General features: G+C 45.8%; 1 protein-coding gene across 3 annotated transcripts in view; it reads right to left on the reverse strand.

The window, feature by feature from the left end:
• LOC125434777 (cat eye syndrome critical region protein 2) overlaps positions 1-19,558 on the reverse strand; it is a 137,649-nt gene that overhangs the window by 49,501 nt on the left and 68,590 nt on the right. For all 3 annotated transcript variants that reach the window (XM_048500469.1, XM_048500471.1, XM_048500470.1), the window contains exon 2: positions 13,346-13,440. In XM_048500469.1, coding sequence (XP_048356426.1) covers positions 13,346-13,440 — 95 coding nt within the window. The remainder of the gene's footprint in view (positions 1-13,345; positions 13,441-19,558) is intronic.

The following is a 19,558-nucleotide window of genomic DNA, read 5'->3' on the forward strand; positions in this document are numbered from 1 at the left end:
GAGAGGGTAAGTGCGAAATCTGCATTTTGGGAGAGCGGAAAATTCTAGGAGGTACCCGGAAGTGACCACTTCCTTGGTCCACTGGTCCACGTGCTCGCCTGTCCACTGGTGGTGAAAACGTTGCAGGCGGCCTCCCACTGGGATCTGATGGTAGTCAGGATCTGGTGGTTCTGTCGTTCTGGAATTGTCTGGCTCCTCTGCCCTGTTGGCGGTTGTAGGGACGAAAGGAACTGTTGAAGGAATTGCGTTTGCGAAATGTTTGTTGTTGCTGTTGTGGTTGCTGCTGGGAGAACCAACGCTTCCCGTCTCTGGGCGCCCTGGCGAGGGTGCGCTGCGTACGAAAGGTGTAAGGTTTGAAGGAAGAGGATGTCTGATTAGACCTGACATATCTCGGCATGGATTTCTTATTGCCCTTGGTTTCCACTAGAACAGCATCTAGTTCCTTTCCGAAGAGGAGGGAGCCGAAGTAGTCATAAGTGGAGACCACCTGTTTGGAGTGGAAGTCGGCTGACCATGCTTTTAACCAGGCTTGCCTTCTGACCACCGTGCCAAGTGCTAGGGCTCTTGAGGTTAGCATTAGGGCGTCGAAGGTGGAGTCTGCCCAGTAGGCGACAGCCTTCAGGACTCTTTCCACACCCTCCCTTAGGCCTTGAGCTTCTGGAGGGAGCATGAGAAGAAGGCGACGTAACCACACAATGGTGGCCCTGGCCATGGTGGAAGATGGGGCGAGAGCTCTGATGGATAGGGCTAGCCTATCATGGATCCGTTTGAGGAAGACATCAGCTCTGCGATCTGTGGCGTCCTTTAGGCTGCCTTCCCCATCCTTGGTGACGAGACCGCCAGACTGGAGGGCCACGACTGGGGCGTCGACAAGGGGAGTTTTGATGCTATTGTGAATATGCTCGGGGAGCACGTAAAGGCTTTTGAGAAATGAGGGGCAACTCTTACTAGCCTCTAAGTTAAGCCACTCTCTCTTGATTCTTCTTTCGAAGAATTCTGGCAGGGGGAATGCAGGAGGAGCCTCCTCAGACTGAGGGAGGATTCCCTTTTTTCCTTTGGGGACGCCTTTAACTGTCTTTTTAGAGGTGGAGGGGCCCTCGGGGTCCTCTGCGTCTGCGGGGTCCTGCAACTCCAAGGCTGAGATGGCCTTGGCCATAAGGGGTGCAAGGTCCTCTTTTTTGAAGAGTCTAACACACTGCTCACTGGGCTCTTCGTGAGTCTCTTCAGTCTCAGAGAAATGGTCTGAGTCCCCAATCTCCCCCTCGCTAGCACTCTCCTCCTCAGGGAGGTTGAGGGGATCCCTATATGCGGGGGTGGGGGGTGGGGTGCTGTGCGACCTAGAGGAAGAGCTGGAGTGATGCCTGGACCTATGGGTCTTTTTAGGGTGTGAATGCTTTTTGCCTTTGCGTTTGGAGGCTTTCTTATTTTTCTCGTGCTGAGTAATCTCTTCCCTCATGGCTGTACGGAAAAATCCCATTAAGGACTCTGGGGAGGTATGAGCCCAGGAGGACGGGTCAGCCAAGTTGGGAGTGACGTTGGGCTGAATGAGCCCCTCCCTCCCAATTTCCCCTCGATCTTGCCTGGCTGGAGACGAGGCTGTGGAACCCGCTGCTTCGGCGCCCTGCCTAATGGCGCGCGATTCGGCCACGCCCCCTTCCTCCTCCTCCGTTTCGCGGCTTTCTGCCGAGGCCATGTGAGGAAGGCGAAACGGCTCCGGTCCTTCTGCGCGGGGGCTAAACGGAGCTTCACCAGCCACGTCCCTGAGTGGAACGCTGGTGCTCCTTTGGATCGTTGGGGCTGCAGGAGGCTCCCGGCGCGCTCTCTTGTCGGCCGGGGCTTTCGCGCCCTTTTTTCCCCCTTTCGTCGCAGCAGACGCGGCTTTGGGGGGGACTCCACGAGCCTCCTGAGAGGTCTCTGTATCATAGGGCTCTCGCAGACCCCGACGGGTTGCTGCCCTGGTGCCTTCTGCAGCTGTTTTCCCAAATGAGTCTGGAGGAGGGGAGAAGGAGCGCGCGTAGCCGCGCTGCTCAGCCATTGCCTGGCCGCCTATTTAGCAAATAATTGCTCTGGCTGGGAAGGGCTGGGAAGACTAAACAGGGGTAGACAAACTTACAGTTCACAAGACAGAAAGACACGAAGGAAAATAGTTTGGGCTTGGAGCTCCTAACAAGCGCTGCACTCCCTGCTGTAGGCAGGAAGAAGACTGGGGATCAAGGGGAGGTTCCAACCCAACACAGGAAGTGACATCAATTAAGTCCTGCCTCCCTGAGCATAGGTTGGAAATCACCCATCCAGGATGCCCGAGATCGCCTCCAGGAGAAGGGCACGTTGGGCGCAGCACAGCCCATGGACATGGCGAACAGCAGCGGCAGCCCCCGCAGGGGCTTGCCCGGCGCCGAGCATCCCAATGCTCCCCTGGCCTCCTCTACCCGGCCCTCCTCCCCTTCAGAGGCCGCCGCTGCCATGCGCTGCGTCTGTGGGCTGTGCTGCACCCGACGTGCCCTTCTCCTGGGCACCGGTGAGAGCCATGGTGCCACTAGGCGAGCCTCTGTGGAGGCCGCCGGCGGAATGGGCTCCATTGGCATGTGCGCCCTTCCTGCTAGCTGCTGACGCTGTCCCCTCTGGCTGCCGCGGCGCTTTGGCGCTGCTCGTTGGGCTGGTGGGCGGGCTCCTTCATCCTCAAGGTCTTCACGCTCTTCCTGCGCTCTGCTGCCATCTTGCCGAGCTTGGGTGCCTTGGAAGCGGCCCTGTTGCGCTCGGCCAGCACCCGGCTGAAGGTTGGTTGCAAAGGAGGAGGTCACCATGGAGGAAGGGGGGGAGAAGAGCCTCGTGGCGGGGAGTTGTTGGATGCTGGGGAGTAGAGGAGGGTTGAATGCAAGGTGGAGGGGGGAGGACAGAAGAGGTAAAGAGGAAAACACACACAAAAAAGTATCCAAGAATCTTGGATGTTAATGCAAAATTGGAGGTATCCAAGCCTGGTAGGCTCGGAGCACAGGGGGTCCGAGCTCATACGTCTGCACTGGGCCCGATCCCGAACCAGGCCAGATTTTTTTTTGCGATCTACCAACCCTATTAAACACTACTGATCAACACTACAGAGTCCGTTCATTGGCTTAAGGTTTGAGACCTAACCGATGCATTAGTTTCATTTCATATTATAGTAGCTGTGTTCCCCATACTGTTTCTTCATTTACTTCACTTCCAGCTTGCCCTTTTCACTGGGACTTCAAAAGGTTTTTCCCAAATCAGGAAGTTGTTATGGCACCGCAAGGCAGGAAACATGGTCCTGCAAGAATATGGTTGCAAAGCAAGCCATTAAGGGCTTTGTAGGTGATAAACAGAACTTGAATTAAACCTGGTAACTGAATCAAGGAGGTGTCTGCAGAATGGGTATGGCATGAATGTTCTGCCTAGTACCATGGTGGCGAACCTATGGCACTCCAGATGTTCATGGACTACAATTCCCATTAGCCCCTGCCTTCTTGCTTAATGCCTTTGAGATTGTGCTGTAGTGCCGCTGTCCATTTTACTGGTCTCTCCTTCCCTATACAGGGTATCAAGGATTCTGTTAATGAAATCCTCCCCTTTCTTAATCTCGTGAAGAGTAATGATCCTTTCCTCCAGTCTCTGAACTGTCTCCTATAAAAGCCCTATAAACCTACACTTCTGACAAGTGAAGTCCATGTTGTCCCCAGGGAAGAAAATAAACATGGCACACTCCCTGAAGGTGACTGGAAATGGTCTGTCAGCATTCATCATCACCCTCCATCACCCTCCTCAGCCTAAAAATACCTTTAATTTTTACAGAGCCAGCCAAATGCCTACCTCAGCCAAACCAGGCCCAATCCCCAGGCTAAGAGCCACAGGGAAAGAGCCTTTCAGCTCTTGCCCTTCAGCTCTTGCCCTTCAGCTCTTGCCTCTGGTGCGGAGAAGTTTTACAATTCAAAGACTCACAGCACCCACCTCTCAACAGCCACAGCAATCGAAGAGGTTAGAGCCCAGACAGGCCCTCCTTACTCAGAAACAAACTAGACAAAGGGACAGGCAGAATCAATCAGAAACCCCTCTCTGGTGGGTCCAAGCACCCAAGCACCCTCATGAACTGTCCACTCATAGCAACCTCCGTTAATGCTTCCCAGCAGTTCAGTAGACACAAACCTAGCACTTACCTCACCAGTGACTTTGTCCCCTGCTCTTTCTCCCAGCACAGCTGACTCAAGCATGTGGCAAAATCAAAGTGTGGAAGAGGGCATTTACACTGGGAAGAAGTTTGATGCTTAAGTCACCTGGAAGGTATTAAGCAGTTCTCTCTTTTCCTCTTGCCTCCTCCGATTTTTTAATTTCCATCTGCTCTAATGGCATCATCCAATTCTATTGCCTAATGACATAAGCTAGTTTTACTGCATTGTTTATTCTTACAATGGTCTTTATTAATTTTTTTTATAATTCTGCAAATTGCCTTCAGTCAGGGTGAAGAATGTACATTGTTGTAGCAACTTCTAAACAACTCTTACAAGTACTCTCCTTCAGTATCTTCCAGTCCTCCAAATGGGGATGCAGGGGTAACACAACCTTCCTATGCAAGCAATGGGGGGATTTCAACTGCTACAAATGTCTCCCCTTGCCCTGGGAAACATGTGCATTGGCTGAAGAATGTGCCCTCCCTTGACAGCTGCTAGCAGTTTCCCACACAAGGGGATGCAAGGGCAAGTAGGCACTGTGCAGAACAGGGAGATGTTTAAATACAGTCTGGTATATCATCACTGTGTTATCAGCATGATGCCATGACAGTAAATCTACCTGAAAATGGAGAAGACATAGAGCACAATGACATATCTGGATCACTACAAACCACTCCAAAGCTGCTACTGCTGCTCAAAAACTCATGATACCTTCTGCATTCCAGGATCAGAGCCCCATGAAGTAAGCGAAGCGATAGACAGTTAAACTACAGATCTCTACAAGTATCAACTCAATTGTTACATTATCTTACCCAACAGAAAAATTCTAAAATGTGTGAACTGCTGGGTGAGCAGCAGGAACTTAAAGGGTATAGAGGTAGTGCCACCCTCTTGGTCTATAGCTCACCATTTGTACAATTCTTCAATCAACCCTTGTTTGTTGCAACTCTGTCACTACTGTCCTTGCATCTTTTGCTTCTTTCCAAGCAGAGCTCTCAACCCGGACAGAAGTCATGGTAAACTACATTCACTGTGCAGCATCAACTACCAGCTGCCCAACTGCTGTAGTAGCCAGTGTACATCTAGCTGATCTGTTGTGTGGGAGGGGAAATCCTATTTTCTCACTCCTCTTTCTAGCTACTGGCTAGCCCACTCTGCTGCCAGTTCGAACTGCACCCCCCCCTTGCACCCTACCACCAGGTATTGAGTACCGTATATACTCGTGTATAAGTTGGCCCGCATACAAGTCGAGGCACCTAATTTTACCACAAAAAACTGGGAAAACTTATTGACTTGTGTATTAAGTCGAGGGTGGGAAATGCAGCAGCTACTGATAAATTTCAAAAATAAAAATAGATACCAATAAAATTACATTAATTGAGGCATCCATAGGTTAAATGTTTTTGAATATTTATTTCAAAGAAAAACGGTAAACTAGCTCTGTAAGCCCTGATTCTCCCTTTAAATCTACTCCTGGGGGTGTGTGTGTGTGTGTGATTTAAAGGGAGAATCTGGGAAAAATTTGAGGATGCCTGTCAGGGGAGGAATGTTTATGTTAGCAGTACCAACATTTCAGAGTATCTTTAGGAGACCCCCCCTGATGATACCTCCTAGGTTTGGTGAAGTTTGGTACAGGAGGTGCAAAGTTATGGACCCTCAAAAGGGTAGCCCCATCTACTATTAGCTTCCATTGGAAACAATGGGGGATGGGAGCACCCACTTTGCAGATCCATAACTTTGGTTCCCCTGAACCAAACATCACCAAATCTGGCTGGTATCAGCAAGAGATTATCCTGATGATACCATCCAGGTTTAGTGAAGTTTGGCTCACGGGGTCCAAACTTATGGACCCTCAAAATGTAGCCCCATCTACTATTAGCTCCCATTGGAAACAATGGAGGATGGGGGCACCCCCTTTGGGGGTCCATAACTTTTGAACCCCTGCACCAAACTTCACCAAACCTGGCTGGTATCATCAGGAGTGTCACCTGATGATACCCTGAAATTTTGATACCACTAGCCTAAAAACTGCGTCCCCTGGCGGCCGTCAAAGTAAAAACCCTAAAATATTTTTTAAAATACACCTCACTCGTGTATAAGTCGAGGGGGGCTTTTTCAGCACAAAAAATGTGCTGAAAAATTTGACTTATATGCGAGTATATACAGTATCTATTTGAGTTGCAACAATGCAAAACACCAATATCTGCTTTTTCATCTCAAAAACTAATCTCTGTTTTAAAAGTCAGACTCTTCTAAAAATTCCCCTAAGGGCTTCCCCTAAGCTCCCTACATCACTGTGAATTTTCCTATCTGCATAGGAGCCAATCCTTTGCAATTAGATACAAGGGGTGCTGCTGATACCTTGGACTGCAGGGGAAATGGTGTGAAAACTGTTTAAATAAATAAGTAAATATTCCCCATTCTGGAACTTATGAACACTGGGTGGAGAACTGCCGATTTAACATGAGCATACTGCTTACCAATTTAGGGCCCCATTCGGATGGGCATGTGTGCAAAAATGCCTGTGGGATTTGCCCTCCTCAGAGCACTTACCCCAGTGGAGAGTTGATTCTGCTGGCGTGCAGGAGCAGCCGGTCCCCTCCTCCACCGGTGCTGGAACATGGTACTGAATGCTGCACTAGTGCCCCAGGCCCACCGGCAACATAGCAGGCGTGGGTCAGGGGCTAACTGTCAGGGAGATTGTATCTAGGTGATAGAGATGCATTCCTACCTCACTGTAACTGATTAACGCTACAAATCAAATGCTGCTTAAAGATATATGTAAACAGACTACTATAAAGAACCACTGCCACCTGGGGCATTTGCTCCTTGATGGCTCCTTTATGGCTTCACATGCTTTGTGGATAACTAGGTTTTCCCCTGACACACTGGTCCCATGAGAAACAGTGCTGTTTCCATTATCTCAAGTGGGCAGGAAGCCAGGTGACTTTCAATCACTATCTGTCACTGATCTTGGGGCACCTTGGCTCCATATACTCCTTTTCACTGCTTCTTGAGAAAACAGGAAGAGGGACTGACAACGGGGACAAAGGGGGTGGCAAAGGCAAGGTTGGTCAGAACTGGCTTTGCCAAGCTTTGGTGCTCTGACACTTCTTAATAAACGCTACTGATCAATTATATAGAGTTTGTTTATTGGCTTAAAGTTTGAGGCCTAACACTAACGCTGGCTCCTTCCTGGTCTTTGCTGGTGCAATACTGGCAGGCTGCAGTTAGGACTTAAGCCAGTCTTTTGGCTAGCATAAGTCCATTGTGGCCTATAGAGGGTCCTTGCACCACCATGAAGGCTCTTTGGGAATGGCGGCCGGCTGTGGCGCTGCAGCTGGGCACCTGGCTCATAAATGTGTTTGTTAAGTCTTCAGCTACTTGGGACAGCACAATCATTCAGGCAATGTTACAAAAAAAATTTAAATTTCTGTTTGATCATTTTACAAAATGAGTGGGTACATCTGTTCACTTTATTTTCCTCTTTTGACATCATCCTTCCTGCACTATGTGTCATTTGCAATGCAAGAGAAGAACAGAACATGAATGTACAGCTCCTGTCCACACTAAATTGAAAGATACGAAGCCTTCTTATATTGAAACAGACCACTGGTCTATCAAGGTCGGTCTTGTCTAGGGAGCTGTTCTACAGGCCTTCACATCACCTACTTCCTGAACCTTTTAACTGGAGATGCCTGGGATTAAACCTGGGACCTTCTGAATGGTGCGTGGATACTCTGCCACTGAGTCACAACCCCTTCTCATAATCCACTGAGGGTTAGTCAACTTTAATAAAAACCTTATTTCATAGGAAGGGCAATTTATATAGTTTCTGCTAGACCGGAATAGGGCAATCATAGGTCAAGGAGGGTTCCTTTGCAGATAGATGAGTAAGATGCATGAAGGGTATCTCTTTGCAGCAACAAGGAGCATTTTTCTAGTGATGATCAAGGTCATGAAAGCTGGAACTACTTGGCGATATTTTTTCACAAATGCAACTTGTCTAAAAAGAAATTATGACTATGGGGAGGAGTCTAATGTGTGTTTGAATGACCTCATTCAGACATCATTAGCAGGGTCAGGAGAGGCAAGGGCTGCATTGGGAGGAGAGAAGGGGGAAAACCTAAGGGATGGCTAATGTTCTCTCCCCTACAGCAATCAATCTATCATGACTTGTCAAAAAAGGGCTTGTTTCTGATTAAGGTCAACCTAATCTGAGTTACAGCTGCAGATCTGACCTCAGACAGCCACAATGGAGCTCTTTGCTTATCTTTAGTGGGGGAAGGAAGTCCAAGGGGGAAACCTTGCAACATAGCTTCAAGCTGTTGGTCTGTGAAGGAGCTAAATCAAGCAATGTATTAGTCTCTGCAGAAAAGAAACAGGAGGCATACACCATGCTGTTTCCACAGCCTTGTGCCTTTCTAATCAACCCTTTAACTGCATGTTAAAATAGGTTCCGTGCCTAACTTTCTTAGAGCCATCCTCCATGTCTATCAGCAGCTATTAAGCATGACAGCTAAACAGAATTTTCTTGTTTAGAAAGATTGTTCCTCTGAGAAGACAATACAGGGAATATACAGGGGAGAACTTTTGTTTTTATGCCCTGCTTTTATGCCACTGTTGGAAACAAGGTGCCGAAACAGGAGGAGATCTCTTTGGAGCCAGAAGAGTTCTTCTATATTTATATATCATTCTAATACCCAACTTAAATAGTGGGTCAGTAATCTCAGGACAGGAGAATAAATGGCTACCTTGTCAGGAAGAGGCATAAGAGGAATAGGGAGTTCACGTCAATATCCGAGAGTGTACCAAGATTCACATTCTGTACTCACTCACTCCCCAGTTCACACCCATAAACTGGATGAAAAGAATTTCCCCAGAGAAGAAGTTGTTGTCAAGAACACAAAAATATGATGCAGGGGAAGAGAATTAGGACATTTATGTTCTAACGGTTGCACTAACTGTGGATTCAGAAATAAAGTATCTTGAACAAAAATGCATACCACAGGTTGGTTTATGCCCTCTTTACACATCACCATCAGGGAAAATATCCACCCTGATGCTTTCACAGGCATTGCTCATGGGTGTGTTGAAGGATTTATATGGACAAACACACTTCATAGCTGACACAAGGCATGTGCAAATATATGAATACAAAACTATTTCATAAGCAGCAGTTCTTAGGGAGAAAAAGGATTAACTGGTTCAAACAAAAACAATTAAGTGCATAGTGTAAGATGCACATTTAGAATATCCCCAACCTGCTTCCTCTCAAACAGACCTATATAACGAAAAGCTCGCAGCCAAGGAAGTGAGCCATTGATGCAAAGACTCCCACAGAACTCCCATAGATAGAATTGGAACAGCACTGGAGCAGAGCAAAATCCCTAGGGAAGCTGGGGAACAGAGAGCCGATGGGGGCCGTCTAATCTAATAACAGATCACATCGCAGACACATGTATGAGCTTGACAGAAGCAAACACAGCCACTTAACCTACAGATGACAGCTGAAACAGGCCAATTGCTACCCAAAAAGGAGGAGAATGGGAAAGGATAAACAGTGAGTTCATCGCCAAAACACACATTTGGAAAGGGCTGGATTACCTTGGACTACTTCTTGCACCACAGCATAAAATAACTGACAACAGACAACAGTCTTCCTGCTTAGCCATATTGACATCCTTGCGCCAAATTCAGCTTAGATACAGTGTCCTTAGCAATTAATAGTTATAATGCCACGCTTCAAGCTTATTCTTTGTTCCAGTTGGCCAGATACCAATAATAACTTTGCAAGATTACCCAAACAATTCCTTGGAATTAGTTGGATGCATGCTCAACAAATCTACAAAGCAAAGTAACACAAAACAACACTGAAAGATTGCGAGCAAAGTTCCTCTTAGTTTTGTAGAAAGATTTAAGCTGAAATATTGTACAAGGAGAAACAGATCTAGACATCTAAAAAACTAGAAAGGAAAAGGGGGTGGTTTTTTTGGTAAGACATTTTTTCTACCAATAAGCAGTTTCCATTGTTGAACAACACTAACAGGAAAGATTTTATAGCATAAAATTCTATATATACTATACTATATATACTATATATATAGTATAGTACAAAAATAACAGGAAAGATTTTATAGCAGTACAGTTTTCTAAAATGGTACTGCAGTTCCTATCTGAACCTTCCTTGAGTGATTGCTATTTACTCACTTGTGATATGTCCTAAGTAAAGAATTTAAATGTTCATGGGCCAAATTGCTCTGTTCATGTTGTTACCACGTCCTCCTCACAGAAGTTCAGCCAGGCAAGTTTGGCATCTCTGGTTCAAGAAGTTCAAGAATGCCCTTCTATCCAAGAAAGGAAACTTTTGCTGCAGAGGCCTTATTTTGCTTCATAATTTCATACCTCTAATCCATCTCAAGATGATAGCCTGGAATGCGGCTATGGGTAGTACATGAAGAAAAAGGACCTCATACATTATTGTTGTGAGATATAAATATTCAGGTAAAAGATTCATGGCTTACAGAATGACATCTATAAATATGCAAAACATTACCATGGCATAAGTACTGATATCCACAGGGACCAATCCAACTTTTTTGCTTCATTCTGGTCAGCCAAAAATGGCAACTCTAAAGACTCCCCCATCCACCTAATATTTCCACTGGTGTGTTAGAGCAAACCTCTCAGTCAGCACTCTCTGAAGTCTCAACTGGGATACTACTGCTATGCAAAGGACACAGTAGTCAAAGAAATTCCTGACAGTTTGAACGGTCTTGCCACACATTCCTGATAGTTTGAACTGTCTTACCAGTTTCCTTTCTTCTTTGTCCCAAAAACTAGCATGGAACTTTCTCACATGCATTAAATGAAATGGGATGGAAGCCAAACAATCAAGGGGTATTTATGAGAAGTTAAGGGATGGAGTACTCAAGTATTTTTAAGAAGCGACTGTTAGATACTGAACATTTGAAAGAGCACACAATGAAGTAATCTTATCAAAGTGCTTCAAGCGCTTCTGAGCTGCCTTGAGGTATTCTTATCAAAAAGGCAGTTTCAATCGGGTTCATTTTTCTAAACACAAAGAACATTTAAAACAAAAAATCCCCAAGGATTCGCAGTGTAGCAGCAGTCCTCATACATGTTTTCGTTCTGAGACAAATAGGCGAATTAACCTAAAGTACATTTAAATTGTTCACCAGAATGCTTCTCAGCTAGGCTTCAATTTCCAAAATTACTTTGGAGTACATTATAATTAGCAAAGTACTTTAATCATGCAGAATACAGAAAACAATAGCCAGGCAGCTCCACAGCCCAGTCAACAATGTTTACATGCTGTGCAAGAAAATCTAAATAGATAATGAGGCACATGTTGTAGATGTAAATTGCTACATAAAAATGAAACCATCCTCAGGTGAACAGGTAGTATTTATGGCAAGGACAGTAAGTATAGTTAAGTATTTTTCTCAGCCTGGTATGCTGATGAGAGTTTTTGCATTTCCTTGGTATAAAGTCTAAGGCACAACCTTCTTGATAAAACTCCTTTTATATTCCCCATTTCAGCCAGAAACTGCCATTCAAAGTGGAGTATGCCTTAGAATGTACACCCTTGATCTTCCTGGGATGAGAATTACCAACAAATATTTGACCAGAAACAGATGATAACGGAAACGTTAGGTGCTGCATTGGAATAATAGGGAACATCTCTGATTTAATGGGCTGCTAGCTTCATTTTCTAAACCACATGACCAAGTTGAATACCCATGACCAGTTTTTATTAATGCCATTTTGTATATATGCTCTGATCATGTGTTGTGGAACATTACATAACAATTAAACATGTACTGTTCCTTTCTGAATGCAAGTGGACTACCAGCAAAATGTACTGCAAGAAACATAACAGCTAAATTCATCAAACCCTGACCCTCCCAGAGCCACAATCAGTGGCGTACCACCAGTGGTGGGATTCAAATAATTTAACTGGTTGTTTAAAAGCGCCATTTTAACAACTGGTTCTGCCGAAGTGGTGTGAACCTGCTGAATCCCACCACTGCGTACAGCTAATTGGGACATGGGGTATCTCATGTCCCTGGGCGCATGCCATTTCATCATGTGGGGAGGGGCGCCAGGCACCATCCAGGTCCCTGTGCCTGGCCTTTCCCACAGCTCATAAACCTGGCTGGCGCCTGGCAGCTCCCCCCATGCCTGGGTGCCGCTTGCTGGATGAGCTGTTTGCTGTGGCCACAGGCAAGCTCCCCACACTCCAGGGAGGGCAGGAGCTGGCCTACTGCTGTGGCACCCTCCCGAGCTGCCCATAGCCGAGCTGCCCGCAGCCGAGTCCCGCCCCCCAGCCAGCCGTCCCCAGGCCCTGCGCCACAGTGCCCTTCTGAGCCCCACCCTCCCTGCTGGCTCCCTAGTTCCTGTAAGTGGGGTGGGGGGGGCGGAGAGCTGAGGGGGCGCGTGGTGAGGCTGTCATGCCTCTGAGTGCAATTTAGCCCTGGTATGCCACTGGCCACAATATATGTTTTCTAAGCCGGTCAGAATACTATATTAGAATATTTAACAGTGTTCTACAATACTTATATGAATATAGTGAAATATTCATAATTACAATGTTTTTTATAATTCATTAAGAACTATCAGCTTGCATATCAACAGTCCAGGCAGCTAACAAGGGATACAGAGGGAAGGAGTAACTCAAGACTCGCAAGCTATAGACAGGCGTCAATGCAGTTGCAGTTTTAAAATAAAATGCAGCATTATATTACTTCAAATGCTAGAGTTCATGTCAATAGGACCTGCACACGGTTCCTGTACTACCTTTCTGAATTCACCACACAGAAAATGCACGTTCAGCAGTATATAGTCAAAGGGCAACCCACAACTAACCACGTGCCACTACTGGAAGAGTACCAAAATCTCATAAATATTCCAGTGATGACTTACCAGAGTATGTCCTTTAAGGAAACAGCATTCTAAAGACTAACAGAACTTTTAAAAGAACTCCACAGAATGCTTGGTAGTGTTCACCTGACACTTAAAGACAACTCTCAGGGTTCGACACCTGCCTTTTCAGAAGTACACAGAAACTGTGGAAAAGAACCTGAGCCTTTTAAAAAGAACTATTTCTAAAAGCATTGAAGCTATGGAATGAGACTACTCACGTAATGTCACTGCGCTGATAGCAGCCCTGGAGAAGACAGGCAATCAGATCGCTGATGAAATCGACATCATCACTATACAGAGCTGCTTCAAGTTCCTGATAAAAGAAACAAATGAATTAATTTCTCCAGATTCCCAAAGTTCCTTCTGCCACAGTGAGAGCAGAATAAATATCACTAGGATTCATTCCCAGCGTACACATTGCATTATAATCTGTATTTTATCCATTGTCAAAACAAAAGAGTGAAATTCTCTGTCTTGCTTTACACAAACTGATGCTATGCTTTGTCCAAACTCACTGAGTTAAGATAATGGTTGAGATGGAATTCACATTTGGCATCCCAACTCAAATTAAACACACTATGGAACTTCTAGTTTGCGACCAACCATGGGGAGGCAAGGGGTGGGGAGGGAAGCGTCGATAATTTTTAATATTTTTCTGCAGTTCAAACTGTTTTCTTTCTTTTTTGGTATATTCTACTGTCGGAATTCACTTCAAGGAATCACGAGTAAACTTTGAACAGGATGTATTATCACGATTCTCTGTAAGCACAGAAAATCTGTAGAACATGGTGCTCATAGCACAATACAGGTTCCTCAAAACTGCATCCTTCCATTAAAAAAAAGAGAACAAGTTTTTCGCTCTTATGATTGCAAAACACAGGCATTGCTGAAATCTGCGATTTCAGATCGCAAATCAGAGAAGGAGCTGACTGATTTCCTGCAGCCAGACACTGGGTTTCATTGCCATGCATTTCCCAATGCAAAATTTATTCTGATTTAGCTCACATAGTAAATTGTGTAGGTGATGCAAAATTACTGAACAGCCTTGAGCAAGGTACTCAGCCTAGATGCAGACAGTCAGAGGTTTGTTTCTCTCTCAGTCCCAGCAATCTGTGGTTTGTTCCTCTACAATTTGTTCTTCCTCCCAACAGCATCAGGGAGACTGGGGTGGTGGCAGTTATAATACTGACTGAAATTCTCTCCCCAAGCTACCTGTTGACCCAGCAGTTGACGCTACTGCTTCTTTTTATGTTTCTACCACTGTGTGTTGACAGGGTCAGGACAAGCTGCCAGAGGTATTTGAAGCATAGTTTTAAGTATACCTCTTAAATGAGTCAGGGTTCAACCTGGTCTATCTTATTGCTTATTTTCTCTGTCAATCTGTTACATATATTTAGGGCAGCTTAATGATTCTCACTTTGTTTTACTTTTTCCACAGCCTTGAGCTTACACTCAAGAGTGTGCTATTGGTCCAGGGTCATCTAGTGAGTTTCATGGATAAGTGGGGAGTTGAATGTGGATCTCTCTGATTCCAGTCTAATGCTAGCTAATCTATATATTTCAAGAACCAATCAGTATTAACATCAACCAATATGAACATCAGTGAAATATGGGAGAAGCCCGGCTGAATCAGAACAATGGCGAATCCAATCTAGCATCCTGCTTCATTCACTAGCCAATCAGATAAAGTCTACCAGCAGGAAACAGAAACCAAAACTTCTATACCTCCCCCGCCCCCCCCCCCCCCGCAACCACTGGTATTCAATGATTACTATACTCCATTACTAAGTGTAGTCATGCAGGCTGTGTACATATGACTGCAGTTTAAAATACTGCAGATTCTTTGATGCTGTCAGAGACCCTTATTTAAGCACCACTTTTGTAAAAAACAGTATGCCCTGCCCTGGGAAACATGGAACATGCTAAGGATGGCTATTAGCAAAACTCGCCTTTTTGTAAAGTTGCACCCGCCAATGGCCAGTTTAGAAAGAAGATGGCGAGGGGGGAGGGGCAATCCTCTTCTCACTGTTATTTAATGTCTACATGTGATGCTTTGAAGCTTTGGGCTAGGTTGTCACCAGTATGCTGATGACACCCACCTTTTTCTGCTGATGGAGGGCCAGCCGGCCACCACCCTTGTTACTTTGGCCAGGTGTCTGTCTGGAGGCCACAGTATAATGGTTGGAAAAGAGCAGGCTGAAGTTGAGTCCATTGAAGACGGAGATCTTGTGGCTGGGATTACGGGGCAGGGCAGGGCGAATCTCTAGCTGCCAAAATGAGATTGGATGTCTTTAACACCTGCCTCTTCCATCAAAAGTCTGGGTGTGGTTCCATGGAGTCCCAGGTCACACATATAGTTAAATTGGCTTTCTTCCACTTTCACCAGGCAATGCTGTGTAAACCGCTCTGAGCCCAGCCGTCTAGCTGGAAAGAGCGGGTTAGCAAATTTAATAAAATAAATGTTTAAAAGTGACCATCCTTTTGCAAAAGCCTGAGGACCAAACCTACACGTATGCGACTACTACAAACAATTGGAGAATGAGAATGCCTTTGACAGACCAACCTGCATTGTTAAAAGCCTCGGGAGGGGGGGGGGATGCTAGAAAAATAATGGTTCCAGTTCTAACGGAGGCCAACGGGAGAGAGTAGCCAGAATGTGTGCTTCTGCAGATGATTTTTTTAAAAGACAACAAATGTTACTTCTAAGAAACTAGCTGACAAAAAAGAAAGAAAGGAAGAATAAACAGGATTCCAAGTCTGCTGAGCAGTGCTCAGTCTTGGGATAAAGCAGTAAAGCAGTAAGTGGTTTCCCTTCACATCCCTCTCCGTCCTTTGTTTTTCCTCTTTTCTCCTTGAGCACTGAGCTGTGAGCACAGAAATCTGAACCTTGCCAAAATGCTTTGGGGACAGAGCAAAAAGGATGCAGAAGGGGCAGCAAATCAGCAGCGTGCCTGTGTGCTGGACCAATGGGAGGGGGTGCAAGCTGAAGACAGGCAGTTCCGTAGATTCAGAGGACCGGGCAAGAGAGAAAAGACATAGCTTTTTCTCCCCATCTCTAGCTGGCGTCACAGCTCATTAGGGAAAAGCTTGTTTAATGTCTCTCCCTCCCCCCTTCATGCCTAAATCCCTTGGAGTTTTGCAGTGGCTGCTGGGAACACACACATGGCAAAGAATATCCACCTCACCAAAGAAAAGCACAGCTAGGGTGCAGGCAGCAAGTAGGGACAAACGTCCCTAGTATCAAGCATTAGTAGCTCTGCTTTTGAAAAACAGTAAATTGTCTTTCAAGCTTCGTTCTCCCACGTTTTCACCATTACATTGATTCCCCACCCCTGACTTACAAGCAACCCCCATCAAATATATTAAACTGTTTCATACGTGTCTGGAGGCATGTTGGTTCACCTGACAAGCAATCAAAAGCACCGCAAAAGGAAATCAAAGAAAAAGACAATTAAAGGTGCAAAGGAGACAGGCTGTGGCTCAGTGGTAGCGCATTTGCTCTGCATGGATAAGGGGGGTCCCAGGTTCGGTCCCCAGAATTGCTAGTTGAAAAGAACAGATATTAGGTGATATGAAAAATCTCTACACAAGACCATGGAGAGACCAGTCAGAGGTAGGCACTACTGACCTTGATAGACCAATGGAATGATTCAGTAACACACAACTTCTTCATGAGTTCAGTGTTATTACTTTTCCAATATTTATATCAGAAAGAAAAGAAAGAACAATAATTCACGCCATCTGGCTGTCATGGGTTATCTGGGCTGTGTGGCCAAGGTCTGGTAGTTTTAGCTCCTAATATTTTGCCTGCCTCTGTGGCTGGCATCTTCAGAGGCACGTTAAGGTAACATGTGTTTCTCTCTGTGACACATTATGGAGTAAATTGTGTGGTAGGTATCTGTTTTGTCCTTCTCTCAGGTGAGAGGAGATGAGGCACATCTGCAAGTGTCCAGGTAAAATTCATTTGCAATTGCATTTGTGTAAGTCCTGGTGGGTGAAGTGCATTTGCAATGGAGAGAAACACACCTTAGTGTGAGATGCCTCTAAAGATGTTAGTCACAGATGAAAGCAAAATATTAGGAGCTAAAATCACCAGACCGCAGCCACACAGCCCAGAAAACTCACAACAGCCAGTGGAGTCTGGTCTTGAAACCCTTCAACAATACAAATAAATCACACCATCATTTATGGAACAGGATTAAATGTTAGGAAATCAAAGTTCTTCATGTCTACTGTATGTAAATATACAATATGTAAATGTTTTAAATAAACAACACAATTAAAAGAGCAGTTTAACAACTGAGTGCTCTTCCAGGAGAAACTGCAAATATTTTTCTTTATATGATTCAAGAAACAACTGACTACAGAGTTTGTTCCCTCTTTCACCAACTAAACCCTAACAGTACAATCCTTTGCTAAGTTAGTCCAGCCTAAGCCTATTAAAATCAATGGATTTAGAGTACTGTAAGACTGCATTAAAACCTGGTTTAGGATAAGAGGAGGGAGAGTTACCCAATGTCCCTGCATTTGGTAATTAAAAGTACTGTTAACTGTGATCCATATTAGAAGGGAGGGCAGAAGAGCAAGACACGGGAAGCGCAATCCTGAGGAGGGGCAGCTGCCTCACAGCAGGAATGCCACAGCAATAGCATTGCGGAACCATCTCCCAAGCTGTTTGCGCTGCCATGGCCAGCTCCAGAATGGCAGAGCAAAAAAGCCAGTCTGCAAATGTAGAACACTGGGGCAGAAGAAGGCGTAAAGGGGGAGAGGCAGGAACCCTAATGGATTGGACGGCTGCCATCCATTAGGGGACAGAGGAACAGGGAAAGAGAGGGCAGTTGAGCTCCCAGTTACAATCCAAACCCGCCCCTGAATGTGGAGAAGGCCAGGGAACAATCTAAAATCCAAGGGGAAAAACGACCCCCAGACCCCCATGATAGCAACCCCCCAGGGAGGGACTTGCCACAACACATGGCAATCAGTGGGCCCAGAAATGAGCTGTGTTGACACGGGAAACAGGTTAAGGCATGCACAGGCAGCTCTCCTCCCCACCTACACCACTGACAGGCTCCCACTCCCCAAGATGGTGTGGGTGTGCCCATGTCAGGGTAACACAAAGGGTGCCGGCATTCACATGTGAAGGGATTTCCTGACAAAAGGAAGGGGCAGCTGGAGTTTCTGCGTTTTGAATTCTTGCTTCCCACGAGAGTATTCCAGGTCAACACTGTATCTGGATAGGTGGCTGGGTGCCATCCCAACACACTGCAAAGACACCAGCAACTCAGAATGATCCTGGTAATTGCATATCTGATCAGATGGCCATTCTTTCAGGCCCCATCTCCTGAGAGTGGGTCGTCCAAGCTTGGATGACACTGTGCCCCAACTTTGACAGCCCATGCTTACCCTGAACCCCTGGCCCAGTGTCCTTCTCACACAGGCTGGCTTGACTAACCTCCTGGGCAACTCCCCAGGCAGGGCAGCCAGACAGCTGTGGACATGAGCATGGGCTTTCACATGCCACTACAACAATACCATGGCCTATCACATGCCACCTTAGTCATTCTGGCCACCCCAATCATTCTTTGGCACTCCATCAGCATACGCCAACGTCAAGAGGAATTGCTGGGAAGGGAGTATCTCAGCCAGTGGGGGCCAGTTCCTGGTGGCCAGTCCATCTGGTGGCCCTTGGCTCCAGGGTGCAGCTGCTATGGGGGTGGTGACACCTCCCAGGTTGGTTTGTCCTGCCATGGGGCCATGCCATATAACTTTGTGTGGGGGAAAAGTAGACATTCCTGGCTCAAAAGCGCTCAGGGAACTAACTAACGTCAGCGTTGCCCCTAATAATGTCTTCACTGGCGCCAGCATGAGTGCCTGCAGTGGAGGTGCAGCGCTGTGACGGCGGCAATGGCGCCTTGTTTCACACTTCAACACCACTCCCCAGTGCTGCAGTATGTGCCCGAGAATGCCCCTTATGCCAGCAAGAGTAGCATTTATGCCAGCACAGGGGTCACATCACTTCTACAGTACCTTCAGCTACCGCCTTTGGACCGCGTTGGTAGAAATCCCCAAACAAGCCACATTTGTTTACAGCATAAGACAGAAATCTGAAGGGAGCCTAAAATGCAGCTTTTATACAATACAATTAGTGAAAATCAAATTCACAGACAAGGAACAAACAAACAAACGGGCTGTTCCGAAAATTGCAAAAAGAAATGTAACGTATCTATATTCTTGTTAGACAGTTCACTAGGATTTATTTTACTTATGCATTAAGTGCTAAAATAAAAAGTCAGAAGTAACTCATAGTCTTCCAAGTCTGGACTCCTTGTTTTAAAATAGATGCAAATGGTTTGCTAAACAAGTTTACATTCGCTTAAATGGTAGGTGAAATATTTAAATAAAACTTGTTTTAAATATTTTAAGAATGAAGA

This window comes from Sphaerodactylus townsendi, linkage group LG06 (genome assembly GCF_021028975.2).
Source record: "Sphaerodactylus townsendi isolate TG3544 linkage group LG06, MPM_Stown_v2.3, whole genome shotgun sequence".
Classification (NCBI taxonomy): Eukaryota; Metazoa; Chordata; class Lepidosauria; order Squamata; family Sphaerodactylidae; genus Sphaerodactylus; species Sphaerodactylus townsendi.